This window comes from Poromitra crassiceps (genome assembly GCF_964638095.1).
Source record: "Poromitra crassiceps genome assembly, chromosome: 2".
Taxonomy (NCBI): Eukaryota; Metazoa; Chordata; class Actinopteri; order Beryciformes; family Melamphaidae; genus Poromitra; species Poromitra crassiceps.
The window spans coordinates 119599478-119626120 of NC_139624.1; the positions used below are offsets into that span (position 1 = coordinate 119599478).

Genomic DNA, 26643 nt, shown 5'->3' on the forward strand with positions numbered 1-26643 from the left:
ATTTCTTAGTCTTCGTTAGAACTCTAGCAGCAGCATTCTGAATGAGTTGAAGTTGCCTAAGTTCTTTTTTGGAGAGACCAGAAAAAAGGCTATTGCAGTAGTCTAACCTACTGCAACTTCACCTGTGTGTGAAGTTGTGTTCACACACAACTTCAACGAACTCCGGGGGCCCCCGTCTTTTTGCTGGGTGATTTCAATCACTGCAGACTTGAGCCAGCTTTTCCTGGTTTCCACCAGTATGTCAAATGCGGTACGAGGAATAGTAGTGTTCTAGATAAATGTTATGGTAACATCAAAAGCGCTTTTAAAGCCAAATCACTTCCTCCCCTTGCCAACTCTGATCATTCCACTGTTTTCCTCTTGCCTACATACAAAACAGTGTTTAAATCTAGCAAGCCGCTGCCCAAAACTGTGCTGCAGTGGTCAGATGATAGTGTGGAGACACTTAAAGGCTGCTTTCTGTGTACGGACTGGAACATCTTCAACACTCTGGAGTTAAATGAGGCAACAGAGACAATCTCAGACTACATAACCTTCTGTATTGACAACGTGGTCCCAAAAAAGAACATACTCCACTTCCCCAATAACAAATCATACATCACTAAGGACGTTAAAGCATGCATCAACAAAAAGAAAAATGCTTTTAAAAATTGGGACAGAGGGGGTGTGGCCGCAGCGCAAAAAGAACTGAATGGGATGCTGAGGAGGGCCAGAGGGCGCCATCGGGCTGCCCTGGAGGAGAGTGTCTCTACCATGAACTCTAAGAGGTTATGGGAATGTATGAAAAGTATTACAAACATGAACCCTAACCGCAAGCACATTGTCACTTTGAATGACTTGGAGAAGGCCAACGAGTTGAATGAATTCTTTCTCAGATTCGACTCGGATGCGGTAGCGGATTTTAATTTCGATTCTAATTCTGTTGTTTTTCCCTCTTGTAGTGAGTCTGAGCGGTTGGTTATTGAGCCTCTTGAGGTACAGAGCATCTTTAGCAAGATAAGCAATAAGAAATCCACAGGGCCGGACGGTCTGCCAGCTTTCGTGCTCAGATCCTGTTCTGAAGAGCTTACAGCTGCCTGGTGCCCGATCTTTCAGCGGTCTTTAGATAGCCACACTGTTCCTGCTCTGTGGAAAAAATCTCTGATCATTCCTGTACCAAAAGTATCCTGTCCTGCTGTGAACAAAGATTTCAGACCTATTGCCCTTACATGCGGGGTAATGAAATGTTTTGAAAAAGTGATTGTCAAACAACTTAAAGCAGAAATGTCCCCTTGCATGGACCCGTTGCAGTTTGCCTACAGGGAGGGTCGTAGCACTGAGGATGCTGTGGCTTGTGTGACTCACCTAATTAGCAAGCATTTAGACTCACACCCCAAAGCCTACGCACAAGTTCTGTTCGCAGACTTTAGTTCTGCATTCGACACACTCCGTCCCCTGCTGCTAGTTCAGAAGTTAGTCAAGATGAACATAAACCTGTTCATCATCAAATGGTTTTATTCTCTTGTAATGGCAAATTATTGATCAAGTGTGTATTGATTGATTAGTTATTAGCTATGGCAATTCCATGCTGTATTTAGTGAACTGTGTTCTTCAGTCATTGCAGGAGATTGCTGTACAGAATAGTTTCTGTGAGAACATATGTCTTGTTTTGGGAAGTGTCTATGGGAATAGAGGTTCCTGTGGGAACCTGTGTCTTGTTGTGACTATAGACTGGATTTGTTATGTATTCTAGTGAACATCAGATTAACTATGGACGTCATGGAGAAGTACTGAGTTGGAGGGAGGTTGAATGAACGGATCCAGAAGAGGGCGGGCGATAGTTTCAGTATATGATGTGATGTAAACAATAATTCGGGGCTCTTGCATTGTCAAATGTAGACAAGAGGAGACCTCCGTGCACGGAGAGATGATTGTGGAAATAAAGAAAACCTCCTATGAACATTTAAAACGGATATTTCATTATTGATGAATCAGCAGGACATTGCAGTGGATATTTTTCCTCCACACTCTTTTAACAGATAGGACTCAACAGGTGAAGGTTAATTCCTCCATCTCCACTGTTAAACATTGCAGCACTGGCGCCCCCCAGGGGGGAGTGAGCTCACCTTTTCTTTTTACTGCCTATACTAATGACTGCAGGAACAGTGAGCCATGCAACTTTGTCATCAAGTTCTCGGATGACACCATTATTTTAAGTTTACTGAAAGGAGATGACTGTCCTTCTGTCTACTACAGGGAAATCGTCAGTTTTAATGACTGGTGTGTCAGGAATCACCTCACTTTAAACACTAGTAAAACCAAAGAAATGATCTTTGACCCAAGAACAGTCAGGGTCCATGACCCCGTGGTCATTGAGGGCAGCACGATCGAGCAGGTCTGCTCGTACAAATATCTGGGGATCCAGATGGACCACCTGCTCAAATGGAATGTCCACGTGGACTATCTTTGCTCCAAATTAGCGCAACGCCTGCACTTTCTACGTAGACTCAGACTGTATGGCGTGAGCAAGAACATTATGTCCACATTCTACAAAGCCGTGTTGGAAAGCCTGATTAGATACGGCATGGCGGCTTGGTTTGGGTCTCTGAACGTTCAGCTCAAAACTAGAATCCTGAAAATGGTCCACACAGCTCAGAAAGTGATTGGAACCAATGATTCGGTGTCACTCCAGTCCATCTTCGAGGAAAAGGTTATCAGCCTGGCTCATAAAGTCCTGACTGATCCCTCTCACATTTTATATTCTGAGTATGAGCTGCTTCCATCTGGGAGGAGACTCCGAGCCAGTAGACACAAAAGCAACCGCTACAAACTATCATTTCTTCCCACCTCAATTGTTCTGTTGAACAAACAGCCCTCTCTTCCCCCATGTGTAGCACTCCAGTGAGGTGAGGGAGGTACCCCAAGTAGGTACGCTGCGTCTCCTTTACTGCTTTTACTTTGGTTTTATTTATCTTACTTCGTACTTTGGTTTTATTTCTCTTATTTCATAATCCTATTTTAATGTTTTATCCTTTTATTCTTTTTTTTATTCTATGTCTATGGGTTTATGGTTTTATTGCTTATTTTACTTCCCTTACTAAGGGATTGATGAATATATTTACTGTGCAATAGGGTTGTGCAATCAGTACCTTAGCTGGTACACTTCCTGTGCTCTCAGTGCAATGCTGTGAATGTGACTGTGACCGTTCTGTTTTGTATTACTTGTCTGTTACACCTGTTGTTGTATAAGCACTTTTGCCCAAGACAAATTTCCCTCCCGGGACAATAAAGTATATCTCATCTCATCATCATCTCATCTCATAAATGAAGGCGTGAATTCGTTTTTCTAGATCCTGTCTGGACATGTATCCCCTAATTCTTGCTATATTTTTAAGATGATAAAAAGCAGATTTTCTAATTGACAATGTGGGAGTTAAAGTTGAGATCGGAATCAATAATAACTCCAAGATTTTTGACTTGATCCTTAGGCTTCAGGGATCGAGACTCGAGGCGTGCAGTGATTTTAAGCCTTTGTTCTTTGGGGCCAAACACGATCACCTCAGTTTTGTCTTTGTTTAGCTGTAGGAAATTCTGGCACATCCAGTTATTTATTTGATCAATGCACTAGCACAATGATTCTATGGGGGCATAATCAGCTGAGGAAAGAGTTATATACAACTGAGTGTCGTCTGCATAGTTATGATTCAACCTTTATATGCTCCCTCTAGGCCTAATTATGCAAAAAAACAAAATAGCTTATCATAAATACGCAGATGACACTCAGCTGTATATAACTCTTTCCTCAGGTGACTATGCTCCCATAGACTCACTGTCCAGACAGGACCTAGACAAACTAATTCACGCCTTCATCTACAGTAGGTTAGACCAGTGGTTCTCAACTGGTGTAGCCTCAGGACCCACTATTTTCCTTGTCATGAAGTCGCGACCCAAATTTCAGATTTTTTTTTAAACCACTCAAATTTATTGCACAAAAAATAGCGCATTAATTTAATACACAATGCCTTCATGCACTGTTATAAACCTCAAATGAACAAAAAAGTGCAACAGAAGTGCAACTAGGGCTAAAAACCAATTGAAATAAGGCAGACTTGAATTACAGGCCTATATGTTTTTAAATTTAAACAAGTCAAACTGGTCATGCTCAGAAAGTCTTATTTGAACTGTATGAAATATGAAATAAAAGGCAGACTTATCTTGAATTACATGCCTATATGTTTTTAAACAAGTTAATAATAATAATAATAATAATAATAATAATAATAATAATAATAATAATAATAATAATAATAATAATAATAATAAAAACTATCTTGATCAAAATAAATAGCAAGATGGCGACGGTAAAAAAGCCAGGCTTCAAAACGGGAGTCCACAAACCAATGGGTGATGTCACGGTGGCTACATCCATATTTGTACACAGTCTATGGTGTGTGTGTGTGTGTGTGTGTGTGTGTACTCACAGTCTGAGCAGGGCCTTGTAGAAAGGTCTGGTGAAGAAGGCATCCAACAGGTACTGGTGGATCAGTGCCAAGCCCAGGATACGCCCACTGAAACGGAACCTACACACACACACACACACACACACACACACACACCGGAGTTCTGGAGTAGAGGTCTTCACAGATCTACTCGGACCCTAGGACCCAGGACCTGACCCGAGACCCGTACGGGGCAGGGTCCATATTTATTCTGGTAAATTACGGTCCGGGTCGGGTCCGATTCTATCACCATGGGTCCGGGGGCTGTTTATCCTTATGTGTAATACCCGAGTGGATCAGAGAAGACCCGTGATGAGCGCTGATCACAAGAGAAACACATGAAAACACAGCACACTAGCAAAGAACGAAAATTACTTCCTTGTTTACCTGAGGAAATGATTTCATTGCAGAGGGAGCCCTCTTGCTAGTTTTTCTTGCTATGGATTTACTTCGAAAATGACTGTTTCTTGTAACTTTGGATTATTATTTGATCACGTGGTGAGTACACGAGGCACATGTACATGTGAGTGTTTCTAGCACTGTCGGAATGTGTGTTTTGGGCGACTGAACGGCAGTAGCATAGACTGCCACTGTAGTGCTATCTAACTAGCAGTAGCAGCCCTCATTAGAGTGTGTTTCCTGCACTTTCTAATTCATGCACAGTGAAGTGAAGATGTTGGTGTATCCCTTTAACGTTAGCCATGGCTTTTCAATCAGCAAGAAGAATAACAGAAAATGTGGATTTATTTTTTATTACAAACTTTCTTGGCAATTGGATCAATTAATGCATTATGCATTTCGTCACGGTCAGGCATTGTCTGCACTGTCTGGCAGCAGCAACAAGGGGAGAATGCTATAACGTTAGGTAAGAAAGATGCACATCGCTCTGACCTCTGTGGTCATGAAGTCCTTTGAGCGCCTTGTCCTGTCCTACCTCAAATCCATCACAGACCCACTCCTGGACCCCCTACAGTTTGCCTACAGAGCCAACAGGTCTGTAGACGATGCAATAAACATGGCCCTCCACCACATCCTCACACACCTGGACAATGCAGGAACCTATGCCAGGATCCTGTTAGTAGATTTCAGCTCAGCGTTTGACACGATCCTCCCAGCCCTGCTACAGGAGAAACTCTCCCAGCTGGGCGTGCCCGACCCCATCTGCAGATGGACCACAGACTTCCTGACTGACAGGAAGCAGCACGTGAGGCTGGGTAAACATATCACTGACTTTCGGTCCATCAGCACCGGCGCTGCCCAGGGCGGTGTCCTCTCTCCCTACTTCTTTGGTCTGTACACCAACAGCTGCACCTCCAGTCACCAGTCCGTCAAGCTCCTGAAGTTCCCAGACGATACCACCCTCATAGGGCTCATCACAGACGGAGATGAGGCGGAATACAGACAGGAAGTTGACCATCTGGTGACTTGGTGCAGTCAAAACAACCTGGTGTTAAATGCTCAAAAAACAATGGAGATGATTGTGGATTACAGGAAGCACAAAGCCAGTCAACACTGTGGAGTCCTTCCGCTTCCTGGGGACCATCATCAGCCAGGACCTAAAATGGGAGCTGAACATCAGAGCTCTCACCAAGAAGGCACAGCAGAGGATGTACTTTGTGCGGCAGCTGAAGAAATTCAAAGTGCCAAAGGCCACGATGGTGCACTTCTACTCCTCCATCGTTGAGTCCATCCTCACCTCCTCCATCACCGTCTGGTATGCTGCTGCCACTCAAAAAGACATCAACAGACTTCAGCGCATCATCCGCTGCGCTGAGAGGATAATCGGATGCAACCTGCCACCCCTCCAGGACCTGCACGCAGCCAGGACACTGAAGCGGTCTCGCAAGATCATGCTGACTCCTCCCACCCTGGCCACAAACTCTTTAAGACACTCCCCCACGGCAAGAGACTGAGGTCTGCCAAGACCAGAACCACCCGCCACAAGACCAGCTTCTTCCCAACCACCATCAGCCTCACCAACAAGGCCCGGAAACCCCTTCCGCCAAGGGCCTCACCAACAGGGCCCGAAATTAGAGCCCGCCACCCGCCAATGGCGGGCATATTTTAGCCTTGGCGAGTTAGGTTTGGCGTCTCTCCGCCACGTGGCGGGTCTCAAAATAGTCGTCATGTAATATTAAAACTGTGTGTAGCCGCCTGTGTCCACCTTAGCGTCTTTTTCCGACTGTTAAACGCTGGGAGTGCGCTGGGGAGCGCTGATCCCAGCCACAATATACAAGGAAGCAGTCTGAAATTAACGTTAGTTCAGTGCGGTAGTATAACACGAGTGCTTCCTGAGGCTGTTCCATTCTGGCTCTCCCGTATAGGCTACCAAACGTGACTCTGGAATGAAATGCAGTCGTCAATTTAGCGGAGGTAAATTGACAGCCTAACGTCGGGCGAATGAATCAATCAATGAATCAATCGCTCGCACTTGTTGTTGACACTCGTATGATGCAGTATATATGAGGAGATAATAGTTATGTGTGTTTTGGTGCGCAGCTGGCTAACACGAGTGCTTTGTGAGACTGTTTCACATGGCTCTCCCGTATAGGCTACCAAACAGCCTACATCGGGCGAATCAATCAATGAATCAATCGGTCGCGCTTGTTGCCGAGCTCGTATGATGAGGAGATGAATCAAAATGCTTACCACCAATAAAGCCGGAGCCAGAATGAGTGCAGGAGAGCTAACGCAGGTGCCAGGTATGAGTGGGAGAGAAAGGTGTGTAGCCCAAGTTGTGCGCTGTCTGCAGTGCACTGAGACTGTAGCAGTTATTACTTTTAGCTGCGTTGTTTTTTTTTACAACAATTTAAGCTCAAGATTGACTTGACATGTATTGATAAGATTGACTTGACATGTATTGATTAATCAATCATCAATCAATATATTAAAATAATTTGCTTCAAATTTTACTCTGGCCTCTTATTTAAGTGTGTATTCTTCAACGTAATACCTTATCTACATGTACTGAATTTTTTTTATATATATGGATATATGTGACACAATTTTTTTTTTTTTTTTTTGCCGGTAAGAAATATGCTTGGCGGGTCGTGGCCGGTGGGTCAAAAAGTTAATTTCGGGCCCTGCTCACCAACAACCCCCCCCCACACACACACACACACAAACTCACTACCTCCTCCTAAACTCAACTGAACCCCCCCCCCCCCCATAAAACGAACTCATACTGTATCTAATTTAATGCCTGTCTAACTGGGACTGGTAAATTGATGTAAATTCCCTGCACATTAATGCCTATTTAACTTAGCCTGTAAATTTCATGTACATTCAATGTAAACTCTTATCTAACTCTGACTGTAAATTCATGTAAATCCACTGCCTATTTAACGTATATTTAACTCAGTCTGTAAATCTCATGTAAATCCAACGTAAATTCATATTTATCATCCACAGAACACTTCACCACTCACGTATATTGTATATATTGACTCGATTTGATTCGATTTGATTGCACTTGCACTTGCAATTCCATCGCCTGCGGGCCGCAAGTTCAGTATCACTGTTGTACTGTAATAACAGTTCGCAGCAAGCAACTTTGACGTCGGCACTGCTAGTCTCTGCCTCGGTATTTCTTGGTTCTGTACAGGTCCGGTATGCTCGGATCTATACGGGTCCGGGTCCGACATTTATCGGTTCTGAACGGGGTCAGCTCTCAGATTTTTAATAATAGACGGGTCCAATCCGAGTCCAGGAACAGGAAGTGATGAGTTTTACATTTCCAGTTTATTTGTAATAAACAGCAGAAGAAGAGCTGTGTAGTTAGCACGAGCAGTGATAGCCACCATGACCAACAGACGAAGAGAAACTGAAACTGCATCAACAGAAAAGCTCCGCCCACACTGTATGATTGACAGCTGATCTGTGGAAAGTGCAGTGCAGAAATACTACACCCATTTTTTAAGAGTTAATTCATAAATGTGTGTGTGTGTGTGTGTGTGTTTGATTGCTCACCATTCCAGATGGTTCTCGACAAAGGCGGACATGGGGCTGATCTGAACGGTGTAGGTGTCGTTGGCTGAGTATTCAAACAGGCCGTAATACGGATTAAACAACTCCTGAGACAAGAGGAAGAAGAACTCCCGCGATGGCCCGCTGTAGTCTAGCCTGGGGGGGGGGGGGGGGGGGGGGGGGGGGGGGGGGGGACAGAGACAATAGAGATCCAAAGTCACCGACTACTTCCTGCTTCAGCTATGCACCAGCCTCTAAAACAAATAAAAACGGTGAGAGAGTATTTCTTTTTACCCGTTTGAATTGTGCCATGACGTGCACATGTGATTTTTCCTCAATTTAAAAGATAACTTTGCATGTCAAGAAAGCCGAAGTTTGTCATAAAACTAAACGGTAACATTTAGTTTTGTATAAAACCAATCAATGAACTACATCTCTCGTCTCGCACAATATACGTCAGACCAACAACAACATGGCCTGGCGGGAGAGACATCCCTTATGTGACTGGTTGTGTGTAGTCTTTCTGATTTATAACTTATAGTGCAACAGTTTTACCACAAACTGCGACTTGCTTGACTTGCAAAGTTATCTTTTAAATTGACGAACATCATATGTCTACCTCATGGCACAATTCAAACGGGATAAAAACTATTTTTTCTCGCCATTCACCACCATTCATATTTTTTTCAGATGCTGGTTCAGATAGGGCCCTACCGAAAGGGGAGGGGCTTTGGTTCTCTATATAAACAGGTTTTATATGATTACATACTATCTGATTGTGTATGAGTGGTGGAGTGAAACTGATATCGGTTCAATATTGTCCTGTCAAAATCAGGTAGGGCTCAATCAGTGTTGTCCATGTTTTGCATAGAGTTGAGTTCTAGCCTACTTTATCCAAATCAGCACCATCCAATGTGACTCGCCGCCTCTGAAACTCGGTACAAACTTTTGAACTAACCATTATAAAACCAAAATGAAGACAGATTCAGCTGCATGGATTATTACAGGCATCAAGTACTGGGTCCCTCTTGTGAAATGAAACCCCTGTGGACACGTACCATGAGTGAGATGATGCACTTCCTCAGATGGCCTCCAGAGGCTGTGTTTGACTGTGAGATGCAGTGTTTCCCATACAGAGGCACAAAATCAAATGTTTGTACAGGTAGTAAAGTTGTAGTGTGTGTGTGTGTGTGTGTGTGCGTGTGTGTGTGTGTGTGTGTGTGTGTGTGTGTGTGTGTGTGTGTGTGTGTGTGTGTGTGTAGACATGGATCTAAATCATTCTCTAATTTGCCTGCATGGTGTGGCATCACGTCATGTCTGTCATGTGGAGATGTACACACAGCAGACCAACAGCACTGAACTCCCAGTGTGAATCCAAGTTAGTCATGGGAATTTGTAGTCTAGTCTAGTCTTTGCAGCCCTACAGTCTTTAATGGTACTGCAGGTGCTTTTAACATTACCTTGTGCTTCAGTGCATAGAATTGAACACATGGGTCTGTAAGGATCTTTGCTTGTTTTTCTTCATTTGGGATTCCAATGGAAATTTTAGGGCGCCATGTTCTAAATGCTATTTCAGAGACTTCTCCATGCTGATGATCATAATATCCTGGGGGGTAAACACTGAACACTGGTCAAATTTGAGCTTTCAAGATTCAAGATTCAAGATTTTTATTGTCACTCCGTAGTACAAGTATCACGTGTGAAATTCTTGTGCTGTAGACTCCGTTACAACATAGTGCAAAAAATAAAAAATAAAAAAATAAAAACAAAAGGCAACAAGCAATAAAGCAGTAAGACACGCCACAGACAGTGGCGTATTCACTGCCCATTATGTGCAAATCGCATGAACATACTTTAAACATAATTAAACATAATAACATTCTGTTAGGTGCAAATAGCATATACCTAATTAAACATACTATTGACCATTAGCCATACGTGATGGTAGCAGCTGCAGTGCAGTACAGTACAGCTACTACACTATTTGTATATGTTAAGGAGTCTCGTGGCCTGCGAGAATAAACTGTCCCTCAAGCGATTTGTGCGTGCTCTTGGGACCCTGTATCTCCTCCCTGAGGGTAGCAGGGAGAACAGACTGTTGTGGGGGTGGTTTGTGTCTTTGATGATCTTCAGGGACCTCCTGAAGCACTGTTGGTTGTACAGATCTTGCAGTTCTGGCAGCTCACATCCTGTTACGTGCTGGGCCGCGCGCCTCACCCTTCTTAGCGCCCTGTGGTCCATGGTGGTGCAGTTCCCGTAGTGGTGAAGCAGCCAGTCAGCAGGCCTTCAATGGTGCCTCTGTAGAAGTCCCTGAGGATTTTTGGCCTTAGCCCGAATTTCTTCAGGCGCCTGAGTCCGTGTAGTAGTGGTTGGCCCATGTCAGGTCCTGGTTGATATTGACTCCCAGGTACTTGAAGCTGTCCACCCTTTCCACCACTGTGCCGTTGATGGTGATTGGGGGGTGATTGGGGGGGGTGATTGGGGGGGGTGCCCCCCCCCCCCCCCCCTGTAGTCTACAATGATCTCCTTTGTCTTGGAGACGTTCAGAGAGAGGTGGTTGTCCTGGCACCATTGTTCCAGGGCCTCCACCTCCTTTCTGTAGGCTGTCTCGTCGCTCCTGGAGATGCCCCACGACCGCTGTGTCGTCTGCAAACTTCACGATGGTGTTTGAAGTTTGAGTCGCCACGCAGTCATGGGTGTAGAGGTCATACCAGAAGGGGCTGGAGACGCACCCCTGTGGCGCTCCTATGCTGATGGTCAGTGGGGAGGAGGTGAGGTTGCCCACTCTCACCACCTGGCGGCGGTCTGTTAGAAAGTCCAGGATCCAGTCACACATTGCTGTGCTTAGTCCCAGATCCTTGAGTTTGCTTACCAGCCTGGAGGGTACTATGGTGTTGAATGCTGAGCTGTAGTCCACGAACAGCATTCTCACATAGGTGTCCTAGGGGGGGGGGAGGGGGAGAGAGGGAGGGGAGAGGAGGAGGGGTTGTGGGGTGATGGGGGTTGTGGGGTGATGGGGGGTGAGGGGGAGCGGAGGGGGAGGGGTGGTGGGGGGGGTGGGTTGGGGGGGTGGGTTGGGGGGGTGGGCACTCTGGCAGAGGGGTCGAACCTAGCGTAGAAGCGTTGAGTTTGTCCGGCAGGGTGGGTGACGTGCTGGGGTTCTGCCGTTTCACCCCTGTGAAGTCTGTGGCAGCATGGAGTCCACTCCACAGGTGTCTGGGTTTGTTAGTGTCCAATTTAGACTCCAGCTGCTTTCCATAATCTCTCCGTGCTTTTTTTATTGTGGTTCGGAGGGCATATTGTGCCTGCTTGTATTGTTCTGATGTACCAGAATTGAAGGCGGTGGTCCGGGCGTGAAGGGCAGCCCGGACATCGCTGTTGACCCATGGCTTCTGATTTGGCATTATTTTGATTATTTTTGTTGGGACTATATCCTCGGTGCATTTTTTTATGAAGCATGACACCGTCTCTGCATATTTTTTAGCTGCATACTTTCAGCTTCAGTGTAAAAGTATTGGCCTTCAAACACCCATGTGTGTGTGTGTGTGTGTGTGTGTGTGTGTGTGTGTGTGTGTGTGTGTGTGTGTGTGTGTGTGTGTGTGTGTGAGAGAGAGAGAGAGAGAGTGTATGTGTGTGTGTCATACCCTTCCTCCCCCAGGAAGGTGACATAGAGCTTGTTCCTCTGCAGCTCTTTGCGGGAGTAGGCCATCACCTGGTTGAAGGTTCCCTCCAGCAGATGCTCTCTCCTGATCAGCAGTCTGCAACCAGCAGGACAGGTCTAACCGTGCGTTCACACCAGCGCCAATACAAGCTTCACTCGCCAAAGTCCAAACATTTCAACTCGAGCGAAGTAGTGAATGGGTGATGAGGTGAAAATCGTGTCATCCGTGCCGTGAAAATCCGCGTCACTCGCCTCATCCACACCGATATCACATCTATTTGAGCATTTGCATTGACTTTATTTGCGAAAATCGCCCAGGTGTGAATGCCCAGTAACACTGTGGGCAAACCAGGTCAATGTACTGTATATAGAATATACAGCAGAGTCCTGCACTGGAAATTGAAATGATTACTGCATTTAATATGAATAAATCATTGTTAATGTCACTGTTCATGCTTATTTCATGTTAGTAAACACATTACATTATGAACAAACAAGTATAACAAAATTGTCACTGTTCATACTTCATGTTAACACAGTTACATTGTTAACAAATTAATCTATGTATTCATTGCTGCAGTCATTCATGTGCAACATTAGTCTTTGTTAACGTTGTTGTTCATGTTTAATTGACGTTAGTAAATGCATTAGCTGACATCCACTAATTTAGTGTAAGTACACTTAATGTAAAGTATTCTTTCTAGTTCATATTGTATTATTTGCACACAGACGTACTTGATCTTGCCTGGTCCCTGGCCATAGCCCTTGGCCTCTAGCTTCCTGTAGAAGTTTCGCAGTTTGGCCTCAAAGTCTCTGCGGTAAGGAGCCGGAGCCCTGGCCCTCTGCAAGCCTACACACACACATGCATGCACGCGCACACGCAGACAGACACACACACATAATACACGCATGGACGCATGCAGACAGACACACACACTTTAAATAATTGCATTGATTTAACTGTAATGTAATGTACAGTAGCATCAGTAATGTCGTCTGTCCACCAGGCCATTAGCAGTTGTGTTACCTGTCTTAACACATTCAGTGCCACAGCGCTTCAGTAAAATTGTCTGGAGCCTGTGCCAGATTCACTTCCATTCAGTTGAAAACAGCTATAGAATTTTTTCTATTATGGCTATATTAACGGGGCTGGACTTTAATGAAACATTGAACACTCCTGCTTCTTCCAAAGAAGAAATTTTGTTTCTAGACAGTTCCATTATGAAATTACAGCCTCTCAAAAAAGTGCACTTTCAAGGGTTTTCTGTCGTTTTTTTTTACTTTCCAAGTTATAGGCCCTTTTATGAATACCTTTTGCACTCTAATTTCGAGCACATTCACTGACTCTGGCTGGTGTTTTCTGATGTGGTGGCGTGTGGTGTGGTTTCTGTGAAGCCTGTGTGACACACACACCTCTCCCCCCCCCCCCCCCCCCCCTCCCCCCTCTCCCCTCTCCACCTCTGAGCTGCGGGCTCCTCCCACACGCACAGAGTTTGTTTTCTCGTTTTTGCCCCGGACAGATCCCAGCGCGCATCATTTCCTTGATGGGCAAACGCGACTGAACGAAAAGGCATGGCCGTTCGGCTTCGGATGCTGGCTTTCTAGGAAATCGTGTGGAGATAGATAGAAGCATAAGAGCTCAGTTGTGAGCGCGGATGCAGCCGAGCCCACTCTCCGCTGTAGGCAGAGCAATATATACGGCGCTGGCAGAAAGCATGCATCGGTTTCCACTTTCTCCGCTGTCTCCTGTACAAAGTAAAGGATCTGAGGTGGGTGGAGCAGCTCCTGTGACGATGTTTAAGGTGGCGCCGTGTGATCCCTTGAAGGGATTCATGCTCACTGGCTAGGTACGACCTTAAACAGCAGAATTATGGAATAATATGAATTATGATTTTAGGACGTCCACAGACGTCCTTGGCACTCCTCGTTACTTTTTTTTAGGACGTCCACAGACGTCCTTGGCACTGAATGTGTTAAAGGGATAGTTGGGATTATTTGAGGTGTGGTTGTAAGAGCTATGGATAGTCAGTGTAGTACCTACAGTAGATGCCCGTCAGCGCGCTCCCAGTTTGGAGAACTGGAGAGAGCAAAGCTACTGTCAGTGGAGCCAGCAACAAAATGAAAATCAATATCAGTTTAAGTATAGACTATATTAAAGGAGAATTCTGATTTTTTTTACACCCTGGACCTTATTTCCAGCTTTAAATATGTTTGAGTCACCCTGACAACTTTGGTTTGATTAGCATCAGCAGAAACGATAATCAGTTTGAACTGCAACCTGAAAACGAGGAAAACAGGGCATGTGAAATGCCTGTATTTATGTTTTGTAAATAGCTTATTTTCCGACACACAGCGGCTCATATGCTTATTATATCAGAGAGAGAACCAGATAAGAGCAATCTAACGTACCTCCATGCCGCCGGCAGCCTGCTCTGTTTGCTGTCCGTCACATAGGTAGCAGAACATTTTCAGCGCTTTACGGTGCCGTCATGACAGCCCTTTCCTCTGGCACTACATCTTCTCAACCGTATGGTCCTTATAACTTCCGTATTCCTATGCATGCCACGCACTTTATTATAGTCCGATAGAGAGCTTCATCACATGGTGCAACGACCATCACCTGAAGCTCAATATCAGCAAAACCAATGAGCTTGTGGTGGGCTACCAGAGGAACAGGAGGCCACGCCTGCTGTCATCCAGGAAGAGGAAGTGAAGAGGGTGAACTCATACAAGTATCTTGGCGTCCAAATCAATATAATTAGTGTGATCATTAGGTCAACTTAAAGGATTTTGTTGTCTGCAAAAGTAAGTGACAGCAGAATAATAATAAAGAAGATTGTTTTCTCAGCTACAGAGATAAGCAAGACATAATGATGTCACAGTGAAGCTGACCTTTGAACTTTTGGATATCAAATGTCATCACTTCATTTGAACTTGTTCGACATTTGTGTGAAATGTTGTCATAATTAGCGTATGAATTCTTAAAGTCCCTGGAAACCAGAAATATTTTTTTATTATTTAGCATTTTGAGTTGATCACATCACAGGAACCTATGTTAATAAGCCACCAGCCACATTTGAATGATGATGAACGTCACAAAGTATATAAATTTAGTCAAATTTAGTGACAAAAGTCGATTTTCGATTTTAGACTGTCTTTTCTCCCGCGGACTGTGTGGGCGTGTCCTGTGTGTGTGCGTGCAGGACTGCAGCAGGTCTCCTCCTCCTCAGAGAGAGAGAGAGAGAGAGAGAGGGAAACGGAGAGAGAAGGAGAGAGAGAGAGAAGGAAAGAGAGATGGAGTGTGTGTGTGTGTTCGCTCATTGCTCGGCGCATACTGACAGAGAGGAAGAGAGAATCTGCCGCTGCGAGTGCACAGCGCTACTGTGTGTGTGTGTGTGTGTGCGCACGTGCGTGCGTGTGATTCGATTAAACCTTATGACGCGATAAGAACATTCATTTTAGCACTGCGCGCACCGGCGCCCACCGCTCTCTTCAATGAGGAAGTGGAAATCCAGACCTTGTAGAAAAGTGGCGATTTTGGGGGTTTGGGTTGACACTAATGTCTCCTACTTTCTGAGGCACACAATTACTCACATAAGACCCTAAATTTAATAGTTAGAAGGTTTTTGTGGATTTTGGTTTCCAGGGACTTTAAGTTATGGGCAAAAATTTATTTTGTGAGGTCATAGTGACCTTGACCTTTGACCACCAAATTGAAATGAGTTCATTGTTGAGTCCAAGTGGACGTTTGTGCCAAATTTGAAGAAATCCCCTCCCTGCATTCCTGAGATATCGTATTAAGATAATGGGACATGTGGGCGGACGTACAACTCGAAAACATGCCTCCAGCCATGGCTGTCGCCAACGGAGGCATACAATGTTTTGATATTAATACTCAGTACTAGATGGAGATAGTTTACAGTGAAAGTGAATGAGGTTGTAAGTTGTACAGTAACAGGGTATATGCAGGAATCCTGAAGTTAAATTCAAGGCCTTTTAAGACCTTTTTTAAGACCTTTTCAATACATTTTAAGACCTCAATGCAACTTTGGTCACATCAGCGATAGGGGTGTAAATCACAAGTTTCATCACAATACGATATTGTATAGATTATTTGGACAACAACACGATATTTGCTGATATCCCAAAGTCTGCCATGATATGATTTTGATTCAATTCAGGGGTGTGCGATCCATATGAGACAATATCATATGCTCAGTTAACACAGCAGCTACAAAAATTAATACCTCATCAAATGGCGATTAAAACGTTTTAATTATCTTAATTTTCCCTAAATTGATTGATCAACTTTTAATACTTTTCAAGTCCCCGCTGATACCCTGTGTAAGATGTAGGGCAGTTGAGCTGGACCAGTTATTATGCTGGTTTTCCTGTCACGTTTCCACGGGGACAATAGCAGACCTACTGTATACAGTCATGAATGAGACACATTTAGAAGCCTTAACAGGCCTCCCTGCTGCGGCCTCATATCCCTTTATAGAGCCTCTAGTCCAGTGGTGCCCAATTTGGGGCCCGCGGGCCAAGTTCGGCCCACGCTCTGTTTGTTTTGGCCCGCCACGGATTTTGAAGAAATGTTTTTTTTTTTTCTTTTTGTGAAACAGTGTCTGAATGTGGCTGCGGATATACTGTGTTCAGTCACTCCTATGCATCCCTGCAAATTGTCATGGCAAATTGTTTACAAAAGATGGACAATAAAGCTGATTTTCAAAGTACCTTAAGGATTTTTCAAGTTGTGAATTAAGTCAAATTTCTCTCTTGATTACAAAGGTGGAAAATACAACTGTTTTTAACTGGGTGTTTACTGATTAAATGTTTAAGCTCCCCACAAATGCAGATGTTTTTTTAAATATATATAACCAATTGCAAATTATTACAATTTCCAAACAGATAAAAAGTAGATTATTATATTGAAATGTTATTTTAGATTTTGAATGTTAATTTTCTATAAAACACAATACATTTTAATGTAATTCCACAATGTTTATTTTTGGCCCTCGGCCCTCCACCCAGATTGAGTTTTGGCCCTTCATGGGAAAGAATTTGGGCACCCCTGCTCTAGTCTAACCAATAACAACATGACATCATGCCCCCAACACACACGCGCGCGCACGCACACACACACACACACACACACACACACACACACACACACACACACACACACACACACACACACACACACACACACACACACACACACACACACACACACACACACACACACACACAGCAGCCTGCCTATAATGTCTAGTCCAGTGGAGCTCATTAGGATAACATTAGTGCACTGTAATACAGCAAAGTGGGCTCGTTCAAACAACCATCATTACTGGTAAGGGCTTTCTGCGTGTGTGTGTGTGTGTTTGTTTTAGACCTTTTAAGATTAGATTAGATTAGATTAAGATTAAGATTAAGATTAGAACTATTAGTTTTAGAGGCTAAGGTAGGGCTAAGGTAAGGTTGTTTTTTCATCATTTAAAATCCAGTAAATGGTTAAACATTTCTTTGTTTTATGGACCTGTTATAAAAACAGCTTAATTTCAATCATGAGAGGCCAGGTGGTAAGATTTAACAAGCGGCATTATTTAGCAAATGGCATGTGGCAACTACTTTGGCGTATGAGTCCATTGTAAGGTGGCGCTCCTGCTTGAGGTGAGAGGAGGGCATCTGTACAGGCTAGGATAGAGAATTATCCCCCCCCCCCTCCCCATGGGGGATTCTTCAGGAGTCAAGACTCGTTGGTGGTGGACTGGGGAGGTGGGTGGAGCGAAACAACGCTTCAGAGGACAGCTTCAGTGGAGACGAACAGCCGTGATACCAGCTGCAGCTATGATCCGCCAGAGAGGGAGGTGACGTAGAGCCCTCGCTATATGTACTAGGGTGAACTGACGTCAACTGACATCAACCTCCATCGTTGAGTCCATCCTCACCTCCTCCATCACCGTCTGGTATGCTGCTGCCACTCTCAAAGACATTAACAGACTTCAGCGCATCATCCGCTGTGCTGAGAAGATAATCTGATGCATCCTGCCATCCCTCCACGACCTGCATGCAGTCAGGACACTGAAGCGGTCTCGCAAGATCATGGCCGACCCCTCCCACCCTGGCCACAAACTCTTTAAGACACTCCCCGACGGCAAGAGACTGAGGTCTGCCAAGACCAGAACCATAGTTCAATGATGTTCATCATGTCTTCATTTATACATAGACGTTTTTGTTTTCTTGTGTTCAGACATAGGTTTATAGATGTTATTTATTTACCTTGACAGTTTCGACGAGTCAACTCTCGTCTTCTTCAGTCAGTGCGACTGCTTCTGAAGAAGACGAGAGTTGACTCGTCGAAACTGTCAAGGTAAATAAATAACATCTATAAACCTATGTCTGAACACAAGAAAACAAAAACGTCTAAGACCAGAACCACTCGCCACAAGACCAGCTTCTTCCCAACCGCCATCAGGCTCACCAACTAGGCCTGGAAACTCGCCAACAACACCCCCCCCCCCCCCCCCCCGCAAACCCACTACCTCCCCCTGAACTCAGCTGAAGCCCCCCCCCCCCCATAAAACTGTAACTCATATCTAATTTAATGCCTGTTTAACTGGGACTGTAAATTCATGTAAATTCACTGCTTATTTAATGCCTATTTACCTTAGACTGTAAATTTAATGTACATTCAATGTAAACTCATATTTAACTCCGACTGTAAATTCACTGCCTATTTAAGGCCTATTTAACTCAAGTCTGTAAATCTCATGTAAATTCAACGTAAATTCATATTTATTATCCACGGAACACTCCTCCACTCATGTACATATTGTATAATATATATACAATATAATATATATATTAAATATAACATATATAACATATATATATACTGTATATACAGACACTAAGACAAATTCCTCGTATGTAACTTGCATACTGTGGCAATAAAAGTGGTTCTGATTCTGATTCTGTCATAACGGTTTCAGTCATACCTGTCTGGGAGAACGGAGTATGTCACCTTGGGCGACGCAAAGTCCCGGACACACCCTGTCACCTGTCGTGTCCCTCAAGGATCCGTTCTAGGCCCAATTCTGTTCATCTTGTACATGCTTCCCCTGGGCAGTGTCATTAGCCAGCATGGAATATCATTCCACTGCTATGCTGATGACACACAGTTATACATAAAAACGGCCCCTAACCACTCTGCATCATCTTCATCCCTTACCACCTGTCTTGAGGAGACAAAAGGCGTGGATGAAACACAACTTCCTGAAGCTAAATAGCTCCAAAACTGAGGCTATTTTGGTTGGCACTCCACACCAGGTCCAACCATCTTCCATAACTCGCATCACCTTTTCTGGCAAAGACATTCTCCTCTCCTCATCTGTCACCAACCTGGGAGTTAGGTTTGACCCTCACCTGACCTTTGACGCCCATATCAAACAGCTGTGTAAAACCTCCTTCTACCACCTCAAAAACATTTCAAAACTCCGTCCCACACTCAGCCTGCCAGATGCTGAAAAACTCCTTTGTCTCCTCAAAGCTTGACTACTGTAATGCACTTCTCATCGGGATTCCTAGCAAGAGCCTCCAGAAGCTCCAGTACATCCAGAACAGCGCTGCTAGGATCCTGATGAGAGTGCGAAAATACGATCATATCACCCCCGTCCTATAGTCACTACACTGGCTCCCTGTCTCCTCCAGGATCACATACAAAATATCTCTGCTAGCACATCAGTGCATCTACGGACATGCCCCTCCCTACCTCAACAAACTTCTAACACCACAATCCTCCGCTCGCATCCTGCGATCTAGCAACTCAAACCTTCTCCACCCCCCAAAAACTAAGCTCCGACCCATGGGGGATCGGGCCTTCTGCTCGGCAGCGCCCCGTATTTGGAATACCCTTCCTGACCACCTGAGGGGCCCACAGACTGTTGCTACCTTTAAAAAGGGGCTAAAAACCTTCCTCTTCAACAGAGCCTTCTCTTAACTTTTTATTGTTGTCTTTTGTTTTTTTATTATTGTTTTATAGACATTGTCTACAATTTTTTAATCAGGCCTTTGCCTACACCAGGTAGTCCTGTGTGACTTTTATAGTGTTCTTTGCCTTGTTGCATTTTATATGGTTCTGTTTTACTCTGTAGCACTTTGAGATTTATCTTAAATGAAAAGTGCATGACAAATACAATTTATTATTATTATTATTATTATTATTATTATTATTATTATTATTATTATAACTGACGTCATACATGTGCAATTCCATGTCATGTGCAATTCCATTTGTCTTCTCACAAATGTATGAACATAGCGTGTAACAAACAATGTAAGTAATATAACCCAAAATGCAAATGTGTTATATTACACATATCTGATGTATATGATAACTTGTAAACGTCACACAAATGTGATGTCGTATATATGTATATAAGACTTGTATTGTATTGCATTGTAGTACTGTATTTGGACCCCAGGAAGATTAGCTGGTGCCACAAGCATCAGCTAATGGGGATCCTTTTTAAATAAATAAGTAAATACTTGAACTTGACTGACGTCACGGGCTGATCAGATTATGCGAATATGGCGGCCTTCTGATTGAAATTTGGTCTGGAAACCACACTTGTTTTTTAGACAGAATCTCAAAATGGTGTGTTTCAAGCATGGTTCAATAAGTTACAAAAATGTTATAAGTTAAAAAGAAAAGCATAAAAATGCAGGCATAAAAACTACTGAATAAGGACATAAAATAGGAATAATTCAAAAGAAAATACTGTGTCAAAGGATAGAACTCAATACATTACATTAAATAAAAACTAAAAACTAATATACAATGAAAAACACAGGATCAAACTGCAACAAGATTAAAAACAAATAGCATAAAAACGTCTAGTCCTGCCTTTTTAACGAAGTGATTAAAAGATGGTTGCAGCCTATGTTTCCCAAGTTCCACATTTTAGGGGCCTTCATGGTAAAAGTACAATCAATCACCACTGTAATAAACAATAGGCTGTGTGATGATAATAGCTACAGTAGTAGTCTATTGTATCAGTTTGAATGGAAAGGACCAGTCTCCCTCAGCAAGAAGGTGAGAGGTCAATTTCACAGTAGTTTTAATGAATGTGTTGATTTTAAATGATCTGGGTTTTAGTAATATAATAATAATAATAATAATAATAATAATAATAATAATAATAATAATACACATTACACACCTACACCTGTGTCTGCGCTTAGATTCCAGCACAAAACTGGATGGTGGAGGCAAACGATAGCTTAAAGGAGAAACTTACCTCCAAAACACTTTTTTTCAGCTTTTAACCAATATGACTTTGGGGGTGATGTGTGAAGAATGCTGGTCAAAATTTCCACATTTGTGACCAAACTGTTGCCATTTTACCATTTGTATCATTTTTCAGCAGCATACCTGGCATAAGCGCCCTCTAAGGGTGGAACACTGCTTTTTTTTTGCCCTCAAATGAATGGGAGATTTGGTACAACCTGACGTCAGGTTGTCCCCAAAGACTATGGGATTTCAAGATAGTTACTCCCCTACTCCCCCTGTACCCTTTCGGCTCCTCACAACTCCAAGCCTATTCCCATGATGTCACTTGACCTGTTAATTTATTACAATCGCCTGTTATTTTCCTACCAACTCCTATGTAACACAATACTATCAATAAACGCCACTATAATCATAAAAGGAAGGACATGGCATAGCAAGTAAATCATTCCCAACCTTTTTCATACTAAGGGGCCCTATGATGAGATTTGGTCTCATGTAAATCTTTTTTTTTTTTTTTTATAGCCTAGATATGATTTTGTCCAGAATTCCATATAATTAGGTTGAGAGACAACGAATGCTGGAATCCTCTCAAGGACGACTGGTGGACTTCTGTGCCCCTTTTCGCTGGGGACACAGAGCTGCTGCACTGACGCTCTGCCCGGAGGGTGGGAGGGGTATAATTGTGTGTTTGCAGCAATCAGCTCCGAGAGCCCAGCACCAAAGTGAGAGCCTCACTTTCATCCTTCCGCAAACAAATCTCATCGCAGTTTAGCGCACATGTAAAATATAATGCTATACTACGACGTGACAACGTGACAAAGCTGCTCTAAACAAATCGGCTACTATAATATCGTCACTGTGTACAAGCAACGCCAACTTTTCAGGAAATGAAGTCAGCAGAGCGACTGGCGACTGGGGACTGGGGGGGGGGGGGGGGTGAGCAGCACAGCACACTCTCTCTGTCTGTGTGTGTGTGCTCCTCCTCCACGTGGACTCACTGCCTTGTGATCAGGCAAGTAGGTAGGCTAGAAAAACCCTGTGCTCTTAAAATACTGAACACCACGTTGTCATATTTGACATAAGTCTTCATTGTAGACAGTTTATCGCTGAATGTGTCATTACATTATTAATATCTTACCTGAATAAGCTCAAATGCTGTTACAGGATTATCACACCGAGTCTGGAGCACTTTCTGCCGGCCAGGCAGCAGCTCGTAGGCACCCTGCCTTTTAGAGCGCGAGCACGAGCTGCTGTGCTCCAGGCAGCGGGGACGCGCGGCCGGAGCTCTTCACATGGAGGTCTGACACTGCCCTGCGCTGCAGTAACTTTTAACAAGAATCACGAAAAGCCCATAAACGAAAACGGATTTCATGGCGCGGTTTATCGAAAGTTGGGCGAGGGAATGACGTGGAGAAATCTCGCATTGTGATTACATAAACTGACAGCGGGGCGTTTGTCCGTGCTGTGTGCTGCGGTAACGAGCCTCGCGTCGCGTCACTAGTCTCTTTTAACGTAAGTTTAGACAAGCCACGCACACACATATGGGAGAAAAATAATTAAATTTCTAGTTCGCCCACTGAATGGCCAAATTGATATAACTTTCAACCATTTTCAGCAACGCTGTTTCCATACAGGCCACCAGCGTTGGCTAGTTGTTGATATTTATAAAGATATTGCAGCTCTCAAATAAATTATTTTCGAGGTGGTGGGCAAACTGCAATGGCGTCAATTTCCGAAAAAAAATCCTGACTTGAACACAGCCAAAGAGTATAGTATATAAGAGCATATGTCATTTCTTGGTTTTTTCCATAGGTATTTTCAAATCACTGTTCTGATACATATCTAGGGGGTAAGTCCTCCTTTAAGATGCAGGGAAGATAGCATAAGCGGTGCACAAACGGCTGCGCAAACGATAATGCCGTACGATGATAGTAGGTTACTGTCAGTGCAGTGGCATTTTGATCCCGGTGTATCTTAGTGTAGCCTACGTGCATATGTAGGCTACTGTCAGTACAGTGGGATTCTCTTAGCACCATGGTTGTCTTTTCTTACGTCCTTATTAATTCTACTTCACATCTTTTCTTGACCTCATGACGCTTTTCAAACAGGTTAAGGACAAGTGGGTAGGAATAGGAGTTAAGGTAGGAGGTATTTTTTGACTATTCGAATCCAGCCCAAGACTTTTTCCTGTTATCATTTTAGTCAAAGAAAGAAAGAAAGAAAGAAGGAAAGAAAGAAAGAAAGAAAGAAAGAAAGAAAGAAAGAAAGAAAGAAAAGAAAGGATGAACTAGCATGCCATAAGTCAAGTAAAGGGACTTTAGATTCTGCTTTATCCCACATACAAGAATGTTAGTCGATGACTCAAAGTGAGAAGAAAAGGTGTGATTGGCAGGCTGAAGGAACCTACCAGGAGAGTTCTGTGGTGAGGAGGCGGGAGAACAGCGAGGAGAGAAGCCAAAGCCAGGGTGGACGGGGTGAGAAGGAATGAAAGACATGATCTCCTCTTCAAACAAACTACAAGAAGGAAAGAGAAAGAGGCATTCCTCTGTGCTGAGAGAGTCAAGAGGTTAGCAATGCTGCATTCACATGGTACATATCTACAACATACAGTACTGTATGTGACACAGTCTGGTGACATGTGAAGGATGGTACATATCTACAACATACTGAGCGTACATATCTACAACATACAGTACTGTATGTGACACAGTCTGGTGACATGTGAAGGATGGTACATATCTACAACATACTGAGCATACATATCTACAACATAGAGTACTGTATGTGACACAGTCTGGTGACATGTGAAGGATGGTACATATCTACAACATACTGAGCATACATATCTACAACATAGAGTACTGTATGTGACACAGTCTGGTGACATGTGAAGGATGGTACATATCTACAACATACTGAGCGTACATATCTACAACATACAGTACTGTATGTGACACAGTCTGGTGACATGTGAAGGATGGGGCATATCTACAACATACAGTACTGTATGTGACACAGTCTGGTGACATGTGAAGGATGGTACATATCTACAACATACTGAGCGTACATACTGTATCTACAACATACAGTACTGTATGTGACACAGTCTGGTGACATGTGAAGGATGGGGCATATCTACAACATACAGTACTGTATGTGACACAGTCTGGTGACATGTGAAGGATGGTACATATCTACAACATACTGAGCGTACATATCTACAACATACAGTACTGTATGTGACACAGTCTGGTGACATGTGAAGGATGGTACATATCTACAACATACTGAGCGTACATATCTACAACATACAGTACTGTATGTGACACAGTCTGGTGACATGTGAAGGATGGTACATATCTACAACATACTGTACTGTATGTGACACAGTCTGGTGACATGTGAAGGATGGTACATATCTACAACATACTGTACTGTATGTGACACAGTCTGGTGAAAAGGGTAACAAGTAGGCAATGGTAAAATTGCAAATCAAGATAAAAAGTCGTTTTTGAAATGATTATGCAAGTTTAGATGTTGAAGAACGCACTCAATTCAACAAAACAGTTTTAGGATCACTTAAGCAAACTAAGCTTGTTCAGGGCAAACCAAGCTTGATTTCAATAGATTTCAACATATGACACATCATTTGAAAGCTTACAATCTGCACTTTCAGAATTTGTAAAAACCGAAAAATGACCTTGGCCTACTTGTGACCCAAAACACCCAGTCACATATTATTCACCTCAGTTGGTAAAGACTACTATTAAATACTCTTCTCTTCAGCTTAATTAAGATAGAAAATTCTATATTGTATCTTGGGGTTTGGCAGGATACAACTACTAGTTGGATTGTTTGTTGAAATTGCAGTGTTTGCTTTGTTGTATTCCCATATGAGGTGAATGCGGCATCAGAATGGTGTCAACTAAAGTACTATTTCTTTATATGAGGTGAATCCGACATCAGAATGGTGTCAACTAAAGTACTATTTATTTTACACTACCCGTCAACTGTTTGGACACACCTGGTTGAATGTACTACAGCATGTTTTTCATTCCCTTAAAGCCATTTTGATCTAAAGGCTTCTGCTTCAATGACTGAAATTAGTTTCTTAGACAAATATTGACATAGAAAATATTAAGTTACATTAGGTTTTATTTGGATAATCAATAGTTTGATGCAGTTACACGTTATTAATGCTGTAGTGGTGGGATAGATAAACATGCGCGCACACGCACGCACACACACACGACCGATTTTCCAGCTCATCTCTCCCTCCATGTCTATCTCTCCTGTTTGTCTGCTAGCTAGTCAAAACATGCTGATTGTACCACGCCAAGACTACAAAGGATTCTGTGCTTCACAAATCATTATGTAATCCTGTTTATCCATCCGTGGGAATGCAAGCGTGCATCTCTTTGCAAACATATATGTAAATACAAGATTATGACTTTAAGATGACTTTAAGATGACTTCCTTGACTCCCGGCTCCTGCCTTTGATGTTGAGCCTATGGGCTCTATCGTTGCAACGGCCTAAAAACTGCGCTTAGTGCCAGGCGCAGCGCAGATTAGTGGGTGTGGACCAGCGCACTCGATATTTTGGTGTCGGCGCTACGCTTAAGCATTATAACCACGCCTTTTAAGCGTAAAATTATGCACAATCTGCTCATTGGGGAAGTGCAGTAAAAGAATCACAAGTTTGCCTTTTAAGCTCCAATTCCACGGAGTGATCCAGTAAAGCCAGAAAAGCCAAGCGCTCTGCCCCCCCCCTCCCTTTCATCCCCGTCTGTCTGTCTCCATATATAGGCTATTATTCCATATTATTATGCTTCTCAAACCAATCTAACTGCAGTTTAAATACTGCAAGCATGTAAATACGCTACACTATAGCAAGATCAAAGTGAAAAGAATGTTCTAAACGCATTGGCTAGAAAAAGCCTATCCCTATGTCATGATGAGATTAGATTGGTGAAAGTTTGTCCAGAATGATATCGTTTTCTCTCCCCTGCTGCACAGGTAGGATGATGCACATAAATATAGCCTACATTATGTAAAGTCGTTGCATAAAGTCGTTGTTTTTATTGTAAAAGAAAATGTGAAGTAAGTCGTCTTATTGGAGCGACATCACAGTAGGAAGTCACAGTAGAACCGAGTTACGGCTGTCACTCATCTCCTAAATTACGTTAAATCTGCGAGGGATATATATACCACCAGGATGACATATATGTTTCACATAGGGTTGTGT

The 26643-nt window shown here is 43.3% G+C and overlaps 1 protein-coding gene across 1 annotated transcript in view; it reads right to left on the reverse strand.

Moving 5' to 3' along the window:
- Positions 1-26643, reverse strand: part of hecw1a (HECT, C2 and WW domain containing E3 ubiquitin protein ligase 1a) — a gene marked incomplete at both ends in the record, with an annotated part of 355736 nt that overhangs the window by 40314 nt on the left and 288779 nt on the right. The window contains 5 exons of the mRNA XM_083631916.1: positions 4461-4559; positions 8448-8600; positions 12089-12202; positions 12841-12955; positions 23805-23911. Of these exons, the coding sequence (XP_083488042.1) occupies positions 4461-4559; positions 8448-8600; positions 12089-12202; positions 12841-12955; positions 23805-23911 (588 nt within the window). The remainder of the gene's footprint in view (positions 1-4460; positions 4560-8447; positions 8601-12088; positions 12203-12840; positions 12956-23804; positions 23912-26643) is intronic.